At 42.2% G+C, this 26,793-nt stretch overlaps 1 protein-coding gene across 1 annotated transcript; it reads right to left on the bottom strand.

The window, feature by feature from the left end:
- Positions 1-19: 19 nt before the first annotated feature.
- Positions 20-15,127, bottom strand: LOC134450512 (leukocyte elastase inhibitor-like). Its single transcript, XM_063200351.1, has 7 exons — positions 15,056-15,127; positions 10,074-10,254; positions 9,375-9,599; positions 6,300-6,417; positions 4,330-4,472; positions 777-935; positions 20-430 (listed from the first exon to the last, which is right to left on the bottom strand). Exons 2-7 carry the CDS (start codon positions 10,245-10,247, stop codon positions 20-22), a joined length of 1,230 nt encoding a protein of 409 aa, XP_063056421.1. The 5' UTR covers positions 10,248-10,254; positions 15,056-15,127.
- Between the last annotated feature and the right edge of the window lie 11,666 nt (positions 15,128-26,793).

The following is a 26,793-nucleotide window of genomic DNA, read 5'->3' as shown; positions in this document are numbered from 1 at the left end:
TATTTCAAAAGTTCCTTCCTCACTGCGGCCCACAGTAGCGGCCGAGGAAGAGGATGCTGCGCGTGGGCTTGTGCATGATGAGGAAGAGGAAGGGGTGTTCTGCCATGAAGAGCGGATCGGGGGGTTTTAAACATCTTTCCATATTCCTGTCACTCGTGGCCGCCGCCGCCTCCGTTCCCTCCTCGTTCACCTCGCACCACGCGTTGTGTTCCACCGCTGACAGGAACAGCCCTCCGTCGCCGCTGATGCCCGTCAGGTCGGCGTCGTCGCAGTCAAACAGCGAGCCCATGCCCAAAGCGGTCAGCGTGTCCTTCAGGGAGAAACTGCTCTCCATCTTGAAGCGCGGCAGGTAGACGTGCACGTTTTCACGTTGCAGCTTGGACGGGTCGGTCCACTCCAGCAGCTTGGAGATGGTCAGCTTACTCATCACCTGAAGGAAGAGGAGGAGAGGAAGAGGAGAGGAGGAGGAGAGGATGAAGAGGAATAGGAGGAGGAGGAGGAGGAAGAGGAGAGGAAGAGGAGGAAGAGGAGTAGGAGGAAGAGGAAGAGGAGGAGAGGGAGAGGAGGAGGAGGAGGAGGGAAGGATGAAGAGGAGGAGGGAAGGATGAAGAGGAGGAGGAGGAGGAGGAGGAAGAGGAGGAGGAGGAGGACACACACACACACACACACACACACACACACACACACACACACACACACACACACACACCAAACACTGATTACCTGAGGGGAGTGAAAACTGCATGTAAACACAGTCCACAGTCCCCAGTACCCACCGTGTCCAGGGTGCCCTCTGGTGGCAGGAGTATGACCATGCTGAGCTGGGGGTCTGTGTAGGGCAGCTCCACCACCTGCATTACCATGTCGTTCTCCTCCACCCGGTCGTGCAGGACCGGCACCTTCCGGTACATCATCTGAACCGGCCGAGACTCCGTCTACATTACATTAGAATACATTACATTACATTACATTACATTACATTACACGATACACTATCACGATTCATGACCTACGGTTCGATACTACAATACGACTCTGTGTATCACGATTTCTCCGTTCGATACAATATCGTTACAGCCCTATTTCATTACATTACATTGGAAAAAACATGATAAGGTGGTGGCTTGGGCAGCTGTCATCCCACCTTTCCCCGATGAGCCCATCCTACCGAGAGCTATGGGGGCCACAGAGCTTGTACTGGGCTCCGAGAGGTCACGTGACACATGCTCACATGCACTCCGGCTGCGGTGCCCTTATGCGTCATGTCTTAAGACACCACTAGGTGGCACCAGTTAACCACAAATGACTCGAGGCCTTGTGTAACGGAGGCTAACTAGCACAGAGTTGGCGTGGAACGTTGGTAAACCTCCCTCCGATAGCTTCATACAGTCTTGTGCCGTTGGGCCGACAGACTAGTCTCTTGGCCCAGCGGTATCGTACTGTGTCTCCCATTGCAGGGACCGTTGTAGTTGACGAGATTGCACGTTCGATCCCCGAGGGGGGTGAACAGGTGCAAGATGACCGTCACACTTGGCAGGATGAACAGCTCACATTTCCCCAGGGCCATGCAGTCAGTTTTCACGTTTAAAACGTTTAAAACTGACTTGACTTGACTTGTATACAGTACACAGCTGAGTTGTATAAACTATAAGTTGTGTAGGTACATTAGAGAGCTGAGACATATAAAGTAAAAGTATAAGTACTCTTGTAGTGGATCTACCTCATTGGGTATGCTGGAATAACTGTAAACCGCAAGATCATTATTATACATACTAGTGTTGTAATTACATCAATAAGTTTGCTTTTATTTCATATACGTTATTCTGTTGTAGACATTGCAAAAACAGACACACACAAAAGTATACGTAGTTCAAAGGCACACTTTGTTTGGTTTAGAACATTAGTTAACATCCCTCTCGAAGCCTCATACAGTATCATGGACACCAGATGGAAATTAGCCTTTGGGCTACAATCTGGCACATTTACATATATGTGCATGTATGTATATGTTCATTAATGTGCAATGTCCGAAGAAATCAATGAAATGAAATTAAATGAAAGTATCGATAGAACATTAGTTAACATCCCTCTCGAAGCCTCATACGGTATCGGTAGAACGTTAGTTAACATCCCTCTCGAAGCCTCATACAGTATCGGTACTGCTGGGCTATCGATCTGGACCTGTAACTCAGCGGTATCGTGCTGTGCCTCCCATGGGCGAACCGGAGCGTTGACTGATAGGCGGCGGGTCCATAGTCTGTATGGAGATGAAACACTTCAGAAAGCGTCCATAGGAATGAACGGGGACAATTTGCTACGCTAACGAGGCGCGTGCTTGCACATATCCCACCTGTCCGGCAGAAAGAGCCAATTGCGTGCTGAGCTGCGCTGTCATTTATCCAATCATCTCGCCGCCTCGACACGTAAGCTTTTACGATTGCTCAAATCTAATCGGTATGCCCTCAGAATCTGATCATCTGAAGTGCCATAACTAATACACTTTCAGGGGTGCCGCGGAAACATGGCTGATCAATAATTATGTAATTTAACACATATTTGTCTTATAATTATAATTAATAAATAATTAATCTTATAATTAATTATGTATTGCTTAGTTAGTGCTCAGTGGAGTCTTTCATCTGCCATTTAAATCAAGTAAATTTAGGTCGCCCCAGTAAGCTGCAACTTCGAAAGTAGGTTGTGTGACGTCTCCAAATGTGTTACTTTTCTAATCTTTTGTGGTATCCGATGCGATGTCATGTTACAGCTTGTTGCTTAGGGGTGCCTTGAACATTTTCAATAATTGAAAGGGTGCCTCGCCTAAAAAAAGGTTGAGAAACACTGCCATAACTAACACACCCCTTGACTGGTTCCACTCTTATCTCTCTGACCGTTCTCAATTTATTCAAATTAAGTCCTTTAAATCCCAGCTCTGCCCTTGTCACCTCTGGTGTGCCTCAGGGTTGTGTCCTGGGTCCCCTCGTTTTCTTCATGACCTTCCTCCTTCCCGTTGGCAATATGCTCCACAAATTCAAAATAAATGTCCATTGCTATGGCAACGACACCCAGCTCTATCTATCTGCCAAACCCTCGGACACTCTCCCCCCCTCCCTCATCACCTGCCAATCTGAAATCAAATCCTGGTTCACCTCCAATTTCTTAAAACTTAATAGTGACAAAACCGAAGTCCTACAAGTGGATTCCAAATCCACCCTATCAAAAGCAGACCGTTTTTCCTTTTCAATTGAGAACTCTCCTGTCTCCCCCTCCCCTCGAGTTAAGAGCTTGGTTGTACATACAGTATGAGATACAGAATTGTATTAATTGTAAAACAACACATGTGATTTATAAACTGGAATGTCCCCTCTGTAATGTGTTTTACATCGGCCGAACCAAACGAAGGTTACAAGATAGAGTCTCAGAGCACAAATAATCAGAACAAAAAAATGAGAACTATCCGATGGCTCATCATTTCAAAGACAAGCACAATAGTGACCCTGCTACTTTAAGAGCTATACGTATAGATCATACGTATGCCACAAACAATGAGAGGGGGTGATGGATTGAAACAATTAAACCAGCGAGAGAGCTACTGGATTTTTAAATTAAAAGCTAATTTATATCTGGGTTTAAATGATGAGTTGCAATATTGCCATTTCCTGTAAGCACAAATATTCTATTTTTATACATACATATGTATTACATGTTATGGCATATATTTTTTTAATTTAGGAGCACAGGTGCTTGTGAAAAAGCTAAGCATAGATCCCTGCATGAGGGACGAATGAAAGTGTGTTGTAAACAGAAAGGATTCACCGTACTCAATGTAAAAAAACCCACATGAAAATGTACTACTATACATGTCATGGGTAAAATGGAATTTCTCAAACGCAGCAGAATAATGTCATTTCCCCCAACGCCCCCTTCGTGGAGGCTGCCCCCCATAGATTAAAATAATTTGGTGGGCAACACTTTAGTGCCTTTGTAGGTAACTCTGCCCTGCAAGCTAGCATCGTTAGCACCTTACTTAGCTTGCCTAGCTTTGCCTCGACATTCCACTCAAGCGGAAGTAACTTCACCAAACTATCACTTATTCAACTTGTGATGGCACCCCTACTTATCATGCAATATTCCCTTGCAAATATGGAGTGTATCGTGCATATAATCAATTTAGTTTCGGGGTGCGACAGAGCAGCTCTCTCACACGTCCATCTTGCATCTCCCGTTTTCAATTCAACATTATATTGAAGTATAACACAGCACCACCAGAGTAACCCAAAATTCAACATTCAGCAGCACGTTAAAGTTTCCATGGCCACTAGTTAGTACCTTGGTGATCTTGAAGGGCTTCTCTTTGGTGTTCTCTGGCTTGAAGCGATGCATCCAGTTGCCTTTAAAGTACACAGTGTTCACCAGCACCAGGCGAGTCATCGAGGTCAACACCCCAGCCTTCAGCGGCTCCATAATCTTGTCTGGTAGACCACACACACGTACGCACACGCACACACACACACACACACACACACACACACACACACACACACACACACACACACACACATACAACAAGCATGCACGCAAGTGCTCGCACACACACACACACACACACACACACACACACACACACACACACACACACACACACACACACGTTCTGTTAAAAACACTGATAGACACTTACAATGGGGAGGAGGGCAGATCAAGGATTCGACAAGTTCACAGGCAAGAGTAGGTCTGACATATGACACAGAACAGGGCAAGACAGGTCGGACATATAACACAGAACAGGGCAAGACAGGTCGGACATATAACACAGAACAGGGCAAGACAAACGCAGGGATTAAATACTCAAGGACCAATTACAGGGGAACACATTCACTTACACTTGAACTTTATTGTCCATTAAACTTTGCTTTGAGGGGGGGGCGGTGGCGCAGCACGCTAGCCCCCCACACTTGGGCTTGCATGCCCATGGGGACCCAGGTTCGAGTTCAGCCTGGGTCATTTTCCATCCCTACCCCCATCTCTCTCAAAAAAAAAAATCTTTGGAAGTGGCACAAAGACACATAAGGCAAACACACATCGCAGTCAACATGATAAAGAACCCGGAAAAAAAAGAGTCCAATAACCCATGACAGTCCTTATCCTGGGTTTTCCAGTTTTTTTTTCTATCCCTACCTCATGGAACAAAAAATTCGAAGTGCACAAGTGCGTGACTAAGAAACAACTAAGAAACAAACAGGTCAACACTGGTAGATCGGGCATTTGACAAGTTCACACACAAGACAGGTCAGTCTGCGCTCTAATGACCATTCCTTACTCTCTGTTCCTTTTTATTACAGAAAGTCAGAGAATGCGCGCACATCAGTGGCACAGGTGCTGGACCAAACGTAAGACAACTGAAAAGAAAAGAAAGGTCCGCAACACTGTTAAATGCTCCCAAATATTTAATGGCACGACGTTTCAGACTAATCATCACAGTGCATCGAACTGGTTGCACTGTGATGAAGGACGATAAGTCTGAAACGTCGTGCCATTAAATATTTGGGAGCATTTAACAGTGTTGCGGACCTTTATTTTCTTTCCTTTTTATTACAGAACAGGGGGAAATTGTTTTTGTCTGCTCCTACCTCATGGAACAAATTACAAAAGGATCTGAAATGAATGGAACTAATTCCATTGAGTAATTTTAATTTCAGGATGAAAATAGGCCCTACTTTGAAACTCCCTCATTTGTAATTGTTTTAATGATATCATGTTGTAGTTCTTGATTTGTTATTTTAATGCAACTGAAATTTTACGTTTGTTGCCTAACTTGTGCTGCCACTTGGCCAGGAGGCCCTCCCCTGTAAAAGAGATTTTTCATCTCAATGGGTCCATTTTGTCGGTAAAATTGTTAAATGAAACACATTTTTAAAAAGTCACATTAACAGTCCAGCCCTGAGCAGCACACACACACACACACACACACACACACACACACACATTCTTGATCTTGTCCTCCACCCATGTGTTGATGGTGTGTGTGTGTGTGTGTGTGTGTGTGTGTGTGTGTGTGTGTGTGTGTGTGTGTGTGTGTGTGTGTGTGTGTGTGTGTGTGTGTGTGTGTGTCTGTGTGTGTCTGTGTGTGTCTGTGTGTGTGTGCTGTGCNCACTCTTGGTCTTGTTCTCCACCCGTGTGTGTGTGTGTGTGTGTGTGTGTGTGTGTGTGTGTGTGTGTGTGTGTGTGTGTGTGTGTGTGTGTGTGTGTGTGTGTGTGTGTGTGTGTGTGTGTGTGTGTGTGTGCTGTGCTGTGCTCACTATTGGTGTTGTTCTCCACCCATGTGTTGATGGTGCCTCTGGCTGCTTCAGTTGCTGAGACGAAATCCATGGCCTGCAGATCCGCGAGGTACTTCTTCTGGACCTCCCCCAGAAACTCCTACACACACACACACACACACGCACACACACACACACACACACACACACACGAGCGCACGCACGCACGCACGCACACACACACACACACGAGCGCACGCACGCACACACACACACACACACACACACACACACACACACACACACACACACACACACACACACACACACACACACACACATACAGATGCACGCGCACACACACACACACAAAAGTCAAGTCAAGTGTACTTAATTGTCAAAAATGTATGTAACATAGATGGAATAGCGACAGTATACAAAGCAGCATGAAATATTAACCCAGCGTCTCGATCTGAAAAAAAAAACCTTCACTTCCTCAATATGTCTCCTACAGAAACAAACACTTCCATTGTGTACTTAGCAAATGAACGAACGAATGTTTTCTTGTAACCCAGGAGTGATATCCATAGTCTACCTCCGTTACCGGTAACATACCGCAGCAGAAAATACACTCTTGATTACATATTACCTCATTAGGGGGGAAAAATGTAAGGGATCATGTATTGTCCACACGTGACTATAGGAAAATATTTTCCCGACGAGACGAATAACACCCCGGGTGTTATTCCGCTTCGAAGGGAAATATTTTCCGATAGTCACGTGTGGACAATACATTATCCCGCTTATTATACGGCTTTTACCAACATTAGAAAGCATAAATAGTTAACCAGTAGTTTAAAAGAACATGTTCATTGCCATTTTATAGCGTGCGCAAAGAAAGATAGTTCTTGGAACGCTCATAGTTTAAAAAGGTTACCAAGCAACAGAGTTTGGCTACTTAATAACTTGTTACCGCCACGTTGCCCTTCAAACTGCCCTTGAATAGAACAGTCCTCAGGCCTGCCTAGGTTTGCCTAAAGGGGGATTTCTCCCCCAATAATAGAACCCGGAAACAATGGGCCAATGGAACCTCTCTCTCTCTACTCTCTCTGATATCTTCATAACAGGAATATTTCTATCTAATCGGCGACAGTATTCCAGAAAAAAAGCATAGCATCCCAAGCACTGCTGTGCGCCCTGACCATCATTATCGATCCTGCTACAGGCAGAGAACTGTGCGCCGGATGTTTGGCTGAAGGAGGTAACTTCTACCCTACAGGCTACACCCTTAAGGAAACTGTCAACGAACTCCTCACTTGTAAAAAAGAAAATGAAATAAAAAATACTAGTGTTAATAAAAGATGTCACGACAGCGGCCGGCGGACAGTGACAGTTAGCTTTCTTGGAACGGCAACACTTGGACATGAGATGTTGCTGATGAATCCTGATGGGCTACCACTCGGCCTTTTTTGTATTAACTTCGTCAGGATGACATAACTGTTAAAATGAATCGCTGAATGAGACTTCTAGTGTTGTTGCAATTCGTCTTGAGACGTTTGAGAAGTGGTTGGTTACCGGAGCATCAGTGGGCCACTAGCAGCGTGCGTTAGGCCTAATCGCGCTGCTGCCATAGGCCTACTGCTAAAAATCAGAAGGCAAGCCATATCAGTGAAGATATGACCGATCTACTTGCGGAGTGATCTCTGAAGTGACCAAACTCGTTGCCATTGGCAGCGGGTATTATTAGGTGGGCATTACAGAAAAGTAGTGACCACCGAACGTTGGGTCCGCCCATTGAAAGTGAATGGGAGCTCTTGCACCATTCTAGAGTGCCATATAATGAATTATGAATACTATACAATCATGACAAGTTACCACTTGAATGCATTTGGTCGTTTATTCAATAGAATTATCCATGTAATGTCACAACAAGGCTTCTTCCGTGTTTCACGTTGGTTCACATGGGGGGAGTTACTTCCGCTGTTTCGTTTTATTATAGGGACACTGTGCAGGAAATGTTCACAAAAGGTACTACAACTATGCTGCTCATTGAAATTGGGTTGGCTATCGCTAAATTTGATATTTACATGAAAGTTTACTAAGTAATAAACAAATATTTTCTAGTATGGTCCAAGTAGAGTCATTTTTGCAGCTAAAAATGGCTATTTTTGGAAATTTAAAATGGCGTACCATGGAGAAGATCCCCCTTTTCATGTATGAAAAGTGCAATTTTTCCAGATATAATGAATACTTTGAATTTAATGTTGGTGATAGGCTAAGTATTCATGAAAAGGGTAACGTTAGTGAATGGGCAGCATGAATTCTGGAAATAAACAACTAAAATTCTCACACAGTGTCCCTTTAAACAAAATACCATATAAGGCGTCCAAATGTATTTAGAACTGAAGTAAAACATGTCTGCCACCTAATGAGATGGAAGTGGAACTACATTTGATATCCTATTTAAAAAAAAAAAAAGTTAACAGCCTTTTTATTCAATCCGGCATCTCATCGACAAAAGTTGACTGTGGCGCCCAGAGGGTTAATTCGGAATTAAAATTGGCATGTAAACAAAGCAATTGCCTTGCTGGGAAATCTATTACAGCCAGCTGCTTGGCTTAGTGGCTATGTTTTGGTTTGAAGATCAGGAGGTTACAAGTTCAAATCCTACTCTGACCTAGATTGCTTTTCAGATTTTATATACAATTAGCTAAGTTAAAATAGCATGCATGTTATTTGTTTTACTTAAACTGCTCAGCTCTGGTCCAAAATGCAAGCCCACTTTTAGCATTTTCTGTGAGAATGCAATCTATGTTAATGCTAATACTGTATCAGTCAATTCCAACCTATATGCTCCCTTATGTACATTATAAATGAATCCAATCTCTCTCTTTCACTCACTCACTCACTCACTCACTCACTCACTCACTCACTCACTCACTCACTCACTCACTCACTCACTCACTCACTCACTCACTCACTCACTCACACACACACACACACACACACACACACACACACACACACACACACACACACACACACACACACACACACACACACACACACACACACACACACACACACACACACACACACAGCTGAGAATGTCAGTACCTGGGAAAAATTGAAGGTTTGTTCTCCAAAGAGCCGATTGGCCAAGTTGAGAGTGTAGGTCCTTGGAGCTGAGGGCCTATTGGATTGTTTGCGAGTGCAGAAGCTCAGACCTGAGAGCCTACTGGCCAGTTTGCGAGTGCACAAGCTTGAAGCTGGAGGTGTGATCTTCTTCGTTAGGGCATTAAAATGGGAGTGAACATCAGACACCTGGGCAAACCTCAACACCTGAGGAGAGAGGGAGAGAGAGAGACAGAGAGAGAGAGAGAGAGAGAGAGAGAGAGAGAGAGAGAGAGAGAGAGAGAGAGAGAGAGATCTAATAGCAGCTATCTGCCTACTCAATGGAATTCTCTTTTCTGATTGGCTGATGGGGTGGCCATTAATCCTGTAGAACCGGTCAGACGTCAAGCGTACGACTAAGTTGGACGCGCATAGAATTTTCGCTTAGAATGACAATGGTGTCTAAGGAATCCATGCACATGGTCTACAGAAAATTAAATAATCACAACGTCGGATTACCAGGCGAAGATTCTAAATGCGTCTAAGTTAGACGTCCTCGTCGGCAGTTATCCCTTACATACAGTATGTCTCATAAGTGAGTACACTCCTCACATTTTTGCACGCCTACCTTCTCCATCTCCTCCTGTGTCTTGTTGCATGCCTACCTTCTCCATCTCCTCCTGTGTCTTGTTGCATGCCTACCTTCTCCATCTCCTCCTGTGTCTTGTTGCGGGCCCCCAGGTACACCATGGCCAGCGCTGTGCTGATGCTGAGGGGGCTGAAGACCAGACTGCTGGGCAGCGGCCCCTCGCTATCCTGGCACAGGGCACGGAACACATCCAGCGCAAACTCCCCATTGGCCTGACTCAGCTCCATGGCAACGCTTATAGGCAAGAGGGCAAAGGGCAGAGCGGAAGCAGACATCATTTGTGTGGCAACAGACAAATACAGTGTGTCATGTCAGTGGTGGGATAGTATCCATACTACTCTTTAACACCTTGCCGAACTGCAAACCAACCGATTCTTCCTTGTTATATTATGAAAGCTAACCGTGAGTAGCGTCAGCTGTCAATACCAATGCGACGCGCACATCGTGCTGCAAGGGAAATGTCGGCATGACTTTTTGTCGAGTCAGATAATCCAACAACATTATGCCACCCTAGATCGATGTGAAACAAACAGTAACTTAGTCTTCAAAGATCTGGAACTCCTATGCACAGCCAGGTTCCAGGTGCTGGTGAAGTGCAGTCATCAGTAATCCATAGTAAAGAAGAAGGATCACCGCACAGTGGTGAACTTAGTTTTGCTGTTTTTTTATTTAGGTGAACCTTAGTAACTTAGTCCCTGGCTTCTGCAACCGAATACGTCAGTGAAACAGGAACTGCTATCAAGGTTTATTTCTAAATGCATACAATTTCTCCCTGCTGCTGTGTTGTGATTCAAAGAGGCGGAACTAGACATTTATTATTGGTGAGGCCAAGAGGGCCTTCACAGAGAATAAGCTTACATTGTTTGAAGCACTCAAACAGTATAGAGTATTTGTAGATAATGAATTGTGGGCTCTTCACACACACAATGTGTCATTGAATCTCTTCTAGTGTGAAACCCTGCACCCTGAAGATTTACGTCTCAAATTGACAAGCATGAATTAGTCAGAATTTATGTCAAACATTAATGTCAAGCAGAATTGATGTCATCGCCCCCTGCTGGCAGCGTTCCTAGCCTCTGTATCAAATGAATGGGGTTTTGTTTTCTTTAAAAAATGACATCTCGGCTCTGCCGATGAAGTTAGAGTAGTGGCTGTCATATAATATGCATGTTGGTCCGTTTTACCATTTCAGATGGTAAAATGCTCAGTTTTCCACTTATCTGAACTGATTTTAATGTTATCAAAAAAGCTAATACAGTATTACATTGAGTGGCGTGTGTGACGTGTTTACTCCGTACAGTGAGCATAGCCAAACATTAGCAAGAGAGGCGATTATCTGTCACCACAGAAGCTATCATATCTGCTAGAAGCTAAAACCAAACCAAACTAATCGAGTGCACATATGTGTAATAAGATGCCAATATGGAACTCGTACAATTATAAGAATGTGAAGAAACGTGAAGAACTTGCATCCACTAGTTTCTCGGTGCTGTCAGGAGCGAGACACAGCATGGTGAATATTTCCTGACGTTATGACAGTGACAAGATTGGCACAATTTCTATTTATCTACTAGGGCAAAATTTACACAAGACTTTCCCAGTTAGTAGTTCTTCATATGGTGTAGGCTGAAACATGTCTCTGGTGTATAAGTTCAGTGTCGTATCTTTGGGGGCTAAAAAAAAAAAAAACTCATTCATGGGATTTTTGATAGGATTGTCCTGGGGTTAGAAAGGCAACTGCTAGTATCGTTGTCTTCCACTTTCCCTCTCTATACCTTAAAGGGACACTGTGCAGGAAATGGTCAAAAAAGGTACTGCAACTATGCTGCTGATTGAAACTGGGTTGACTATTGCCACATTTGATCTTTTCATGAAAGTTTACTAAGTAATAAACACACATTTTTGAGTATGGCCAACGTAAAGTCATTTTTGCAGCATTTTTGGAAATTCTAAATGGCGGACCATGGAGAAGATCCCCCTTTTCATGTATGAAAAATGCAAATTTTCCAGTCATAATGAATACTTTGAATTTGATGGTGGTGGTAAGTATTCATGAAAAGGGTAACATTAGTGAATGGGTAGCATGGATTTAGCATATAAACGACTAAAAATCTCACACAGTGTCCCTTTAAGTTTGCTGACTTAATCAAATTATTTTCTACCACTTTTATTTCCGATGTCATTTAAAGTTCTTCATCAAAAATTAGTCTTGGGTTTTTCAGTTAGCTAAAGCTTGTGTTTTGTAACTTTGGCTGATTTTGTGTCATAGGGTCTATTACTCATCACTGTGGTGGTCGACTGTCCTGCATAGCACATGCATGTATGCATTTCAAGCCCAATTTAGGTGTCCCGCAAATGCTTGCTTGAGAAGAAAGCAAGAAAAATGCTTGCTTTAAGCACTGATAGCATTTTATCTTACACTATACATTTCCAGCAGTGTTTCCCATACATTGAGGAAACTATGGCGGCCCGCCATAGTTTAAATTTGGCCGCCATAGTTTCCGAAAATGTAAAAAAAAAATTATAATAATATTATTATTATTATTATTTTTTACGATTTCCGTTTTTGTTAAAAACGATTTGAATTACGATTTCCTTCGCATTTTCCTCCTGGAGTAAATACATCCTATACAGAAAACTACAAGTGCTTGAAAGACAGAGGGATCAAAAGCCTAGTCAAGTTGTTGTAGTTAACTTGGGTTTGGGAGCAATAAAAAAACATTCAGAGAAGGGACAGTTGGGATGAGTTTACTAGCACTCCCCAGGCTTTGCTTTACAGTTGTAATGAGTTAGGTGACAGGCCTTCATTGACACGGCAGAGGAGACATCGGGCTGTATATAGAAATTAATGTGAATATAGACATAAATGTGTAATATGTTGTGCAGCCATTTTAATGGGAGGAATTTTGAAAAACTGGCCAGCACCCCTCATGTAGAATGTGTACACCTGTGTGTGTGGGGAAAAGGCATAGCCTACCCTCTTAGACCCTTTTTGTCTATGCGTTAACAATTTCACAGTACTCTTAAATTCTTATCTCTGCTCCTATTTTGTTTTATTATTTTTTTCATTACATAGACCCCTGCATGAGGGATGAATGAAACTGTTGTAAACAGAAATGATTCACTGTGCTGCATTTTTTTTTTTAAATGCCCCCAACCCCCCAACCCCCCCCCCCCAACCCCCACAAAGGTCCGCATGAAACCCCCCCGGAAAAAAAATCCCGGCTGCCCCCATAGTTTCCACAATTTCTGTGGGAAACACTGTTTCCAGTATTTAGGGAAAAAATACACATTGGTTGCATGGTATTCAGGAGCATACCAGCAATGATAACGTGATTGTGGCATATGCAGTTTAGGGGAATTAGTATGAATGTGACATGTAAGGCAGTGGTTCCCAACCTATGGGTCGGGACCCACCTTATGGGTCGCCAAAGATCCACAGGGGGCCGCGGAGCCCTCTTGATTTTAAGGGGTTTCATTTTAAATATATATATAGCCCATGTTGAATAAAAGGCAAAGCATTTAACTAATAAATGCATAGAAGCAACAAATTGTAAGTGCTACATTAAACATTTATTCTATATTTGACCAAAGACGAATTGAGGAATAAAATAACTAAAATTAGTTTTCGCAGGAAACAGAGGGCATCTTGTGACTCCGTCTCGTGCGGGCGCTCGCATGGTTGGGTCACCAAAGCTTACAATAGTAAAAACATGGGTCCCTTAAGAAAAAGGTTGGGAACCACTGATGTAAGGTGTATGTAAGCCAATATTAGTGAATCTCCCCCAAGTCTGTGTATGTGGGGCAATGTATGTTAACACTTTATTTTAGGGACACAACTATTAGCACTTATACATAGGCTACAATGTCCCTGTATAAGTAACTTGTAACGCATATACTAAGCAAAATCAAACATTTCTTAGGGATGTATTCGCAAATGTCTTGTTCATGCACAATAAGGGATTTATTACCAATTTAACCTTAGTAAGGACCTAGTAGGCCTTAGCGTTTCCTTAGTACATGCCTTACAAGTTACTTATGCAGGCATTAACATTGTATGTATTTGTGCTAATACATGTATCCCTAAAATAGGCTAAAGTGTAACCGAAATGCCCATGAAAAAGAGTCAGGAGAGAGAGAGAGAGAGCGAGAGCGAGAGCGAGAGAGAGAGAGAGAGGTAGAGAGAGGTAGAGAGAGAGAGGTAGAGAGAGGTAGAGAGAGAGGGGGGAGGGAGAGATAGAGAGAGGGAGAGGTAGAGAGAGGGAGAGGTAGAGAGAGAGGGGGGGGTAGAGAGAGAGGGGGGGGGGAGAGAGGGAGGGAGAGGAGAGAGAGAGAGAGAGAGAGAGAGAGAGAGAGAGAGAGAGAGAGAGAGAGAGAGAGAGAGAGGAGGCAGCTAAAGCACAAGGAGACTTTATAAACATAACTCTGTGGGCAAAGCTAAATGATGATGATCCTGCTGCTTCCTCATATTTTAGCCTAATGGCATTTTCTCATATTTTCATCACATTTAAGATGAGGAGCAGCCACACAAATAATGACCAGAGCAACTGCCCTTCAAGTGCACGTCTGTGCCTGTGCACGTCCCTGTTAAGACCTGTTGCTGACTGCCAGCTGTGTTAGGTGTAGTGCATGGCATAAATCAAGGTCGATAGCCAGTCCAATTAATGTTTCCATGAACAACGTGTTCGTTTGATGTCTTTAAGAAGTCCGTGTCTGCCAGTAGAGCTCTCGCTTCAGCCATATGGGCGGTAACAACCATCCACTGTCAGACTTGCGTAACTGTAAATGGTCAGTTTGATGGTACACAATTCAATGCATTTTGGTTTGGTTATTATTCACTTATTAGTCCAGGGAAGATATGGCATAGGCTACATCGCTACTCCCCATCCGTTATGCATGCGATCTGCCCGAAAGAGATTATGATTTAGGCTATGAGGCATACTGTCAGTAGGCCTATAGTTCACCAGGCTACGCGCACATTAACATGAAGAAAAAACAACACCGCAAGCCACTACTGTTTTTTAGTTCGTCTTACCTGAGAGGAACAGGAGTAGTGTACAGGGTTGCTGGTTTTAGATTAGATGCTATAAGGTCTGATGTAACGTCCTCCTCCAGTCCTCCTAGTGTTGAGACTCAGTGCTGCTCCTCTCAAACGGTCTCTGTCTCCGTCTTGCCCACAGACCGGTGGTCTCGCCTCTCTCACAAAACTAGTTCTAGCTCTCCCGGCACTCTGACATGACGCTTCATCCCTCCATTGGTCTACATCACATTAGTCAATGCCTATTGCTCTTTAGGGGTGTTGTCCGTGTTCCTGGAAGTTATCCGCGTTTATGCTACCTGGAAGTCGGAGTTTTCCCGGCACTCTGACACGACGCCACATCTCGCCTACCGAGATAGTAGCTTTGCAGTCATTTCCAGTCATTTAAACGGAATTGTATCGTACACCACCTGTTCCTACACTATGCAGTAGGCCGGGGGCAGATGCATGGGGGCAGATAAATCTTCAGTTGCCTATTCAATCTAACGTTATGCTGATACGCCTAGCCTACGTCTCAAATGCAGATGCAATAACCCCCCCCCCCATTCTCCCTGTGGTCGGGGCAACGTATCCCAACGTATCCCATTGTCCCTCGTGTCGGCTGCCCTGGGTGTTGTCCATGGTCCTGTAAGTTATCAGCAGCAAGGGGAGCTTCCGTCAAGAAACATTAAGATAGCTATCACATATGAACCAGTTGTGTCACAAACCGTGGCTTCTAAGAGGCATTGTCTGTTTTGACAAAGTGCAGAATGCAGACACTTAGGCTAAAAGTCAACCATCCATCTCGTTTTCGTCTGACATGAAGTAGGCCTATCGCGCAAGTCCGCTGTTATAGGCCTATTGACAGTGGCGGACAGTGGCGGGCCTAAGGCGAATTTAGCTAGGGGCCCATCGGCCCACCCAAGTGTGTAGCCCCCCCCCACCAACCAAAATATAATAATAATAATAATAATAATAATAATAGGCTTGCTTAGGGAAGATGCTTAGCTCACAGCATGTAGGCCTACACAATTCAAAAACCAAGCTCTCTAAAACAGTCAGAAGGTCTTGTGAACATAATGTGCTTGGGCACAGTTTTGCTTTAATTTAGACAGCATTCAATGTTGACATATTCAACATTGCAATCTTCACATGCGCATCAATCAATTACACATGGGCATCATCTCTCTCTCTCTCTCTCTCACACACACACACACACACACACACACACACACACACACACACACACACACACACACACACACACACACACACACACCTGCCTCTCTAGCCTGGTGACAAGATGCACCTCTGACGACGAATTTCAAAGCAACCAACAGAGGAGGCATTTTGCCCAAATGCCAACACCGCCACCACACCAACTGTGTGTGCACATGACGTATGGTATGCCGAGCAGCAAGCATCTCAAACTGAATACAAAACAAAACACCACGGCGGGTGAAATTCAAAGCAACCAACTGAGGCATAGTAGCAATAGTTCCAATTGCCATCACACAGACACACGCGAACACACACACACACACACACACACACACACACACACACACACACACACACACACACACACACACACACACACACACACACACACACACACACACACAAAATCAATGTGACTTACTGTGAGTAGAGTGCGCATTCTTTTGTCAATCATGTCGGCGTTTCTCCAGGCTGAACTTCCACATCACCTCCTGTTAGCATCCAGAACTAGCCAGCAATATCGCCAAGTAACGCAGTTGATTAGCCAATAAAAACTACAGCATATCTACATGTAGAGCTGTGGGTGACATGTCAGCTGTTCTGCGCTTTTCTGAATCTCGCCACATCGCGTCAAGTTACTGAATGTTCCTTGAAAGCTGCATGCTTGTTTAAGCCTTTCCAAATTTCGATAGCATGTATCTGAAATCATTTCAGAGAGATTGAGATGGTTGTGTGTCTGAAGATACAGTAACCGATACACTATCTGCAAGTGCTTAAAAGGCTGCGTCCTTTTCAATGGAATAACTTACTCGAGCCAATCCCAGTTCACAGCTAGAGGAAAAGTAATGTCTTCTCGAAACAAAATATCTCACGAGGTATTCTTTCAACAAAACCTGATTGGGTTTATCAGTGCCGCGGTCATTCACAGATCCATCAGTGGGGATAGCCACAGTAGTCGACCTGCTAGTGCTACTGTAGGGCACCGCTTCCTTGTCGGTGTCGTGCCAAAAAGCGAGTGCCTGCCAAAACACGAGTGCCCTCATTGAAACCAATGAAATTTTTTGAGGGAAAATTATACTCTTTTTTGCAGAGTTAATTACATAATTTATGAACTAAAAATATGCTTATGAAACAGTACTCGTCCTCCACTTAATATGAGCTATTTGAATGAAACTGTATCATTTGTTATGACAATTCTTAGATCCTTTTATGGAAATAATACCGAAATTGTAACCAGTTCTTTGTAATACTTCCAGAAGCAATGTAGATGCTTTATTGATAGGCTTTCCATCTTAAATTGTGTTGGATTTATCGGCAAAAATGGGTAAAAAATATCTGAAAAATTGGTCATTGGTTTCCATTGGTTTCAATGAGGGCACTCGTGTTTTGGCAGGCACTCGCTTTTTGGCACGACATCGGCACGGCTGTCAATGGTCAGGATCCACGGAGATAGTTCAGGCTTCTAACATGTCATGTCGTGGGTTATCCAAAGTTACCGATGTTGGAGTTTTAAAACATTTACGCATAGTGGTATCCATATTCAGGAAAGCACAAAACTTTCATGTCTGCTTGCAATCCTCCTTCCCCACCACGTCAAATTTTGGAGTTGGTAATCCACTCGTCATCTTAGTGGACACCCACAACATTCGGGCCAACTGGCGTTGATAAATAAAAAAGATTATCAGCTTCGTAAGTGCATTTGTCTTTGGTCCGTTTGGTAACACTACCAGGGTATTGGCGCTTCATTTTGATAATTTTGCAACTTTATCACAACTGAGCTTGACTCAACTTTCCTCTACTTCCTCTCGCAAAAGGAACACGTTCGCGATGCCACATGCTGCACAAATATGCGCAGGCAGCGCATCAAACACAACCACACTGATTGCATTGTAATTGGCAATGCGCTTATTTGCGCCGCGGCCGACTTGCACAAGTTTGTCACCGTGAACGTTGTTTTGGATATTCGTCTGGCGCACATGGCATAGATGGAATATACCATGTTCACGCGAAAGGGAGGGGGTGTGCATGTAATCTATATTTATTTGTGTTTTATTATGCTGTTTATTTTGTTTCTGACGTACAGAAATAAATATTTATGAACCCAGTATGTGCATTACTGACCAAAGCGCCCTAACTACCAACTGTAGGCCTATGGGAAGTTTGGGGGGGTCCTCTGGGGGCCCCTACATTTGGCGGGGCCTAAGGTGGTTGCCTAGGTATGCCTCAATTAAGAACCGCCACTGGTCATAGTTATGGATGCTGGCTAGCATAGCAACCAGCCCAAGTAATGAGTAATTGTGGTGTTTGTGTTCTTACTGTTGTAATCGATATATGTCTGCGTATCATATGTAGGCATCAAAGGGGCTTTACCTTTACTCTCTTGGTTTAGGTCATACCTCTTTGATAGAGAACAATGCCCCATCATTGCACCCTTGTTACATGGTGTTCCAATAAAATGTGTAATGTATGCTCTAAGAAATTATATTACTATAATTACTTTGTTTATTGTTATTTTATTCTTTTAGTTTAATTTGCTTTTTTTCTTATTGTGACAACATTTTTTCTGTACAGTGGCTTAGCCCATTTTGAATGGCACTTGACCTGCATCATCATCTATTATCTATTCATTCTATTCTCTACATTTGGTGAAAAATAGGTGTGTATTTCACCAAATATATTGCCAAATCAGCTTATCAAGTCCCCCCCTTGATATGGACTGGAATTGTTAACCTGGCAGGCATTTTATAAAAGTCACTAGTGACTTCAGCATCCTCCAAAACCCCCAAAACCACGCCAGGATTGAGTAGATGGACCAAACTGATCATGTAATAAGGCCATAAGGGCGCTTATGCTAATTTATGCTAATTATGCTAATAAAAATACACATGCAATAGTGCCCCCACCCCCCTCCAAAAAGTGAGGACAAAAACCAAGTGATCCTCAAACGAAAATACCTGAAGTTAGCACAAACCATGAAATGTTTCATATATGATTGCATAAAATAAACCTCACTCACTTTCCACATCCGCTGTACTACAGCACCTCAAGTCTCTACCTTAATTCTATGTCTTTGGCAATAGATGTAGCTCATCTACTTTATATAGTAGGGCCATGGGTAGAAAATTGAAATAAGTAAGGTTTATGGTATGTAAATTACCCAAAAACGTTGCCAAAATCAGCTGATAAAGGTATAAAATGTGTCTACCCTTGACATTAATAGGCATTTTGAATCTTACAGGCATTTAAAAATATCACAAATGAATTCAGCATTCTCCAAAACCCCCAAAACCACACCAAGATTGTGTAGATTGGTCAAACTGATCCTGTAATAAGGCCATAAAGGCGACTATGTTAATTTATGCTAATTATGCTAATAAAAAAAAAATGCTCAACATTTACAAAGTAGCATCCGGCAGTTTCTATGTACTGGGGACCTATACTATACACCACAAAAACTTTGGGGTACCAAACATTTCCGGGTCCCCTATCCTGGCAAGTAGACTAAATATTAAAGGCCCTTTCATGTGTTCTTTAGGGGATTTTATGGTCAGTAATAAATGTTTAGAGAGGTTAAAATGAACTTCTGATGCTATAACATCCACGGACCTACTCCACAGTTTTTGTGATTTTTAATCGGGCAGTTTCTGAGGTCTGTTACGGACTATACTAACACATTGCCAAAATAGAGTGTTTTTAATAGGATATGGCTAAACTACAACAGTTAAATATTAAAAATATTTTCAACATGAGTAATATATAAATATGAGTAATCAACTGGTAAAGTTTCAATAGTCATGTCTACGTTCATTATCTTAGGCCTCTGCACCGTAGTATCATGATCCGTCATTGAGTAACAACACAGCCTAAAAGGTCAAGAAACCCCTGTAGGAGCTAGAAGAGGGTCTGACATATTGTGCTTGGCATGGGCATGTAGACTACACTTATATTGTAATGAATTATGCTGTGTTAAGTTGTTGATGATGATGTAATCCACTTTTTTTGCCATATAAATCTTTGAAGGCCGTTTTCTCAAAATGTGTTTTTTCTCCCTCTCTGTGCAACGAATCTCCACTTTCGTTCAACCAATCTGTTCCAAACTTTACAGTCTTATTCCAAGCAATGTTGTGAACGTTTACTCAGAGGGATTTGTTGATATGTCATTCATGGCATGATTTATTTGACATTATATGCATAAAAATAGGCCAAAATCACATTTTTTAAGGTTATTAGCTGTATTTTCTCTTTTTCTGGATAACAAAAGTAGATAGCCATGATTCCCTCTGAATATATTTTTGTATGTACAATATTGATAAAATAATTTTTTCAGTTTTTCATTTTCAGGTGGTCAGATCCGTTGCATCAAAAATTATGCAAATTAGCGCATATTTATTAATAATAATAATAATGCATTTTATTTAAAAGCGCCTCTCAAAACACTCAAGGACACTGTACAGAGAGAAACAAAATAAAACAAGACACATAAACAAAATTCCATTTAAACAAAAATAAATTAATTAATACATTTTTTTTTTTAAATATATGAAATAAAATAAAATAAAACAAAGTTTAAGAATCATAAAGAATAGGCTATCTGAAACAGATGGGTTTTTAGCCTGGATTTGAACAGGGGCACAGAGTCAATATTGCGGATGTCAGGGGGAAGGGTATTACACAGCTGAGGAGCAGAGCAGCTAAAAGCTCTATTCCCCATGGTATTAAGACGGGCAGAGGGGACAGAGAGGAGAATGGAGGAAGAGGAGGGGGGGGGGGGCAGCAATGTGAATAAGATTAGATAGATAAGGGGGGGCAAGATTGTGGATAGCCTTGAAGGTGTGGAGAAGTATTTTAAAATGAATTCTATATTTGATAGGGAGCCAGTGGAGATGTTGCAGTGCAGGGGTAATAGGTGACAGGAAGGGGTTTTTAGTAATGATGCGGGCAGCTGAGTTCTGGACCAGTTGGAGCCTGTGGAGAGATTTTTGAGGGAGACCAAAGAGGAGAGAATTACAGTAATCAATGCGGGAGGTGACAAGACTGTGTACAAGAATAGAGAGAGAGAGGGGTGGAGACGGTTAATATTGCGTAGGTGGAAATAATTTAATTAGATAATAGCCTAATTAGCATATTTAAACATACAATATAGAAAACTGGTAATACATTTTTTCTCCAATGTATATGAACAATCAACTGGTAAAGTTTCATATTGATATCTGCAAGTTAAAAAAATTACCCTATTCACCTACAGTGTCTCGCCTTAACCAGATGCAGTGATATCAAAACAGGCAAGGGTTATTTCTTGTCAATATCTGTCAAGTTCCCAAAATTATCTTAAGAAATCTTAATGATTTCCCTTGTCCTCCAATGTCTTCCAACCCAAATGTTTTTTTAAAATCTTTTTATGGAATGAAATAAGCATGTTATTGTAGGCCTAGAGAGAGGCTCTCTCTCTCTCTCTCTCTCTCTCTCTCTCTCTCTCTCTCTCTCTCTCTCTCTCTCTCTCTCTCTCTCTCTCTCTGACTCGGATGTTGGGGTGACCAGTCACCCATAATGTTGTGTGCATTGCAATATTTTGAACAAAACTGTGCTCTTAACCTCAGTGGCGGATCTAGCCATTTTTGGGCCACAGGCAAAATATAAACATGGGGTCCTCAAAAGTCATTATATATACATAAAAGTATGTATTTTGGTGCTATTCAAGTGTTTTGTCTCATATAGATGTTCAATTAAACACATTAAAATCAATCTTGCTTTTTTGCGTGTTAACCGCGACTGGTGTGACAGTTGGGGCCCCTTTGTGAGGACCGATTTCATCGGGGCCCGAGGCAATTGCCTAGGTCTGCCTCATGGAAAGTCTGCCTCTGCTTAACCTGTTAATTGAACCTTCACACTCTGCTCTTACTGCAATGTGCAATGTGCAATTAATGAAGACTAGCCACCGAGGTGGTATCCATGAAGTTTCCCACACCAAAATGGCAGGTGTTTCAGTTTCAGTGTCTAACCCCTGTATACCTACATACAAAATACTTCAAGGCAAAGCTTATGCCATGCCCATGCCAAGTATTTTATTGTAATAATAATAATAATAATAATAATAATAATAATAATAATAATAATGAATTATATTTTAAGTGCCTTTCAAAATACCCAACATTAAAATAGCAAGAGTAATACAAAACCATCAATGAATTGATGCATCACAAGTAAAATAGGTTAACCCATTAATGATGATTAACCCATTGTGTCCTGGAGACACATATAGGCCTACGTTGCATTCAGGTTCTTGAGATTTGAGCTGTTTTATTAACCCTCCTGTTATCCTCAGATTTAGGTTACATCCGTGATCCTTGGGGTCATTTTGACACCAGCCACTTAAATGCCTTGAGATTTGAGCTGTTTTATTAAAAATGTGGGTAATTTAGAGATGAATGAACACATTCTAATGTAAAATTTATTTGATGTTTGCGTGTACTTTAGAGGCTGCGATATTTAGGATTTAACCCATTGACGCCTAAAGCACCTGCAAAAAAGGGTGCTGAATGCCTGAGCCCTTTTTAAGAAAAGCTGCCCTCAGCCTATAAAAACCTAAATATCTCCGCTTTTGCAGCACATAAAAATGTGCACTAAGTTGCATTTTAACGCTAAGACCCTCATCTTTCATAAAAAATGTGTTCATTCATCTCAAACAAACAAAGATCTTTAATGAAGTTGTCTCAAATCTCATGATCCTCAATGTTGCGTAATGCAGCTCCAGGCGCCAGGGCCAATGTTGCGCAACACAACATCAGGCATCAATGGGTTAATAGGCAGAGGGCACCTTTTCCCAAATAGGGCTTAGGACAAAATGGGTTAAATGGGAAAAAAAGAAAAGAAAAGTTTTGTAATAGTAAATTTGGTACAAAAAGAGAAGCGAAAAATAAATAAATAAAGATTTTACCCCAACCTAAACCCCTAACTCATCTTTGTTTTGAGTCACTGGGAAAGTGCTAGAGCATCCTCTGAGTATTGTATTTTACTGTGAGTGTCTCCTCTCTTCCCACACAGGTCGTTCCTCACCCCCACCAGCCTCAGCCATGGCCACGCCATACTGCTTCATAGATGATGACTATTATGAATGGAGAAATGGGACATGGGTACAGGTCGATGGCACCCCACCAGGGGTGGATACGGCAAAGCAGGAAAGGGTAGATGAAATACTTATTGCAATTGGTTTAGGATATAGAGAGGAAAGAGATAGTCACAACTTCAAAGAAACTAAGTACTCTGTGGTTGACTCCAACAGCAAAAGTATAAATGTGGAGTATGGTATAAGAGCCGAAAACACCCATACCACTAAAAAGAAAACATGTATGGGAGCTTCGAAAAAGGTTTCTGCCTCATCGGGCGAGGTCAAGTTCAAGGCAGAAATCGAGGGTGAGCTTGACTATGAGGTAGAAGCTTCTCTCTCTGAAGTATCAGCATATGCAGGAGCTGGATGGGTCCAAATGGGGGCAGTCGCAGGTATGTCACGGTAGTTGTCAACTTTACCTCTGTGTGTGTGTGCATGTGTGTCTCTCAGATAAGTTAAGATGAAGGTGTTATCTGTTAATTAAATAACACAATACAGAATATGACTTTATTATTTCTTGTGTTGTAGGAGCTGAAGTACGTGGACCCAAAGCTTCAATTAAAGGCAACATAGGCATGTTGCCTGTGGAGGCCTCTGCTACAGCCAGTGGGGCAAAGGCAGAGGCTGGAGTGTCCTTGAAGTATGCAGGTGCAAATGTAGGGGCACATTTAGGAGAGGTCCAGGCTGGGCCCTTTGCAGCTCGAGCTGGAATTAAATTTGGTGCCGGTATCAGGAATGGAATTCCTGAAGTGGATATGGGACCTGTTACAGTCCCCTGCTGTGTCATGTAACAGGACTGATATTTAGGCCTAATCATTGATGTAACCAGGCTGATCTCTCATATACTGCATGTAGCTACAAAATAAAATGAGGCTGATCTTAAGTTTACAATAATAAAACAGGGTTGATTTGTTGATTACTATGTGAAAGAGGCTATAGTTCTTATGAAGTTATTTTCAGAATTCATGCTAGCCATTCACTAATGTTACCTTTTTCATGAATACTTACCACCACCATCAAATTCTAAGTATTCATTAAGACTGAAAAAACGGCAATTTTCATAAATGAAAAAGGGGATCTTCTCCGTGGTCCGCCATTTTGAATATCCAGAAATAGCCATTTTTAACTGCAAAAATGACTGTACTTGGGCCATACTATAGTTTATTATTAAGTAAACTTTCATGGAAATATCAAATTTGGCAATAGACAGTCCAGTTTCAATGAGTAGCATAGTTGCAGTACCTTTTTTTGACCATTTCCTGCACAGTGTCCCTTTAAGGCTAACCATGTCTTAACCTTTACTAGCTATAAAAAAGATGACAAATGTTCTTTACACGTGTGCATGTACAAGATGACAAGTCATTTAATAGTTAGGTAAATAACTAAATGAAATACAGTAAATAACCGAACAAATGAGTACTTTAAGAGTGACATGTGTGCATAACATCCCATTGATTTTCAATAGGGTTTTTATTTCCGGTAAGTTGGAAAGCCCTTACCACCAAAGCACCAAAACCTGGTATGTTAATCTACGGGGTATAATCAAGAGTGAAGTGTGGGTCACCAGATCAAAAAGCAAAAACAGCTGACAGCTAAGCATCAATGATATCTGGGCTTCCATAACTCCCATGCAATGCCACTGCCACAAGTTATAATCTGGGCTGCGTTTCCCAAAAACTCTTAAGTAGTACTTAAAGGGACACTGTGTGAGATTCTTAGTTGTTTATTTCCAGAATTCATGCTGCCCATTCACTAATGTTACCTTTTTTCATGAATACTTGCCACCACCATCAAATTCTAAGTATTCATTATGACTGAAAAAAATGCGCTTTTCATACATGAAAAGGGGGATCTTCTCCATGGTCCGCCATTTTGAATTTCCAAAAATAGCCATTTTTAGCTGCAAAAATGACTGTACTTGGACCATGCTAGAAAATATTTGTTTATTACTTAGTAAACTTCCATGTAAAGATCAAATTTGGCAATAGGGAGCCTAGTTTCAATGAGCAGCATAGTTGCAGTACCTTTTTTGACCATTTCCTTGACAGTGTCCCTTTAAGCCTAAGTAGTACTTAAGTATGAGGGGCCATCTAGGCAATATACCAGAAATTGGTTTCACATCATCACTAAAAGTTTATAAATACACTATTTTACCTCACACATGCAATTTAGCAAATATTTTATGTGCATGTACCAGAACAAAACATTGCATGTAGGCCAATACAATTATTTTATGCATAACCTTTTGGTTATGTGATACATTGCCTAAGTGGCCCCTCATACTTAAGTACTACTTAGGCTTAAGTACTACTTAAGGGTTTTTGGGAAATGATCAGTGTGTGGAGTCATTGCGGGAAGGAGAATAGACTGTACTGTAGGGAGTGTCACCCAAGGATGTCTACTTACTGTATCATTGGTGTCACCTAATTCCTGTCTACCATTACAACTAAAGCCGGGCATACACTGTGCGATATTTTCACTCGTGGGTCTTAAGCTTCAAACTGCACGATGGAATTTCACTGTTTAAAAGTTCACAGCTCACGACTCACGTCCTCACACTACACAAGCCGACAGTCGGATGCGACCGAAATGCTTCCACCATACGACGCGACAGGCATGTTTCCCCGGTCTGCAGAGGAGGGAACATGCGCACCTGAGGTGGAGATGAGGTCGCGCTCAACAGCGAATCGCACGGCCCTATTCATTTGTGCATGTGAAGTGTCAAATCGGGTCGTAGCACTGCTTTAACTCTGCGATTTACGCACGAGCCACGACCAGAATTTCGAACTGTTTTGATTTTCTTGTGACCCTGCGATTGCGAAGCGAAATCGCTTGTCGTTACCCCATGGACACTGCACGATGCGAGACCTGCGATTGAGCAAGAAATCGGCCCGAATCTCAAAAAGTGCCAAATCGGGGCAAAATCGGGGCAAAAGTCGCACAGTGTAAGCCCAGCGTAAGGAAGGTGGGAGATCCTTAGGGAGTGTCTGCAAAAATACAGTATCTTGTGGCCATCAAAGTTGACATTGAAGGACTATTTACCGTACAAAGGCAAAATATCCAAAGACATGTAAAGCAGAGAGTAAACAACTAACAAAGAATCAGTGCATGAATCTAATGATAAGATTTATAAGGGTTACTATAGCCTACTGTCCCACAAAGCAAAAAGTAAGAATAGCTCAAAATGGATTGAAATGACTTAAAAATTATTCTGTTGTCCAGCCTAAAGTAATTTTGGGGGCGGGACATCCTGTGGCCCTTGTGGCATCTGTAGTATCAGAGTATTTTATATCCATAATGATAAGAGTCCTCATCACCATGATGTGGTTTCAATATTATGTGTCCCGCTGGAATAATGCTCCTTTCTGTTTCTTTTCATCTCATCATTGCAAACCAATGTTACAATGACACTTTTAGTTTTATCATTAGC

The sequence above is a fragment of the Engraulis encrasicolus genome, chromosome 6 (assembly GCF_034702125.1).
Source record: "Engraulis encrasicolus isolate BLACKSEA-1 chromosome 6, IST_EnEncr_1.0, whole genome shotgun sequence".
In the NCBI taxonomy this organism is placed as follows: Eukaryota; Metazoa; Chordata; class Actinopteri; order Clupeiformes; family Engraulidae; genus Engraulis; species Engraulis encrasicolus.
The sequence above is the reverse complement of the archived record's forward strand: the minus strand, read 5'-3'. Positions and strand labels throughout refer to the sequence as shown.

Coding starts and splice junctions, on each gene's coding strand:
- LOC134450512 (XM_063200351.1), bottom strand. CDS start 10,247: ATGGAGCTGAGTCAGGCCAATGGGGAGTTTGCGCTGGATGTGTTCCGT. Junction 9,600..10,073: donor CACAGGAGGAGATGGAGAAG/GTAGGCATGCAA, acceptor CTCTCTCCTCAG/GTGTTGAGGTTTGCCCAGGT. Junction 4,473..6,299: donor GGTGGAGAACAACACCAATA/GTGAGCACAGCA, acceptor GTGGTCTACCAG/ACAAGATTATGGAGCCGCTG.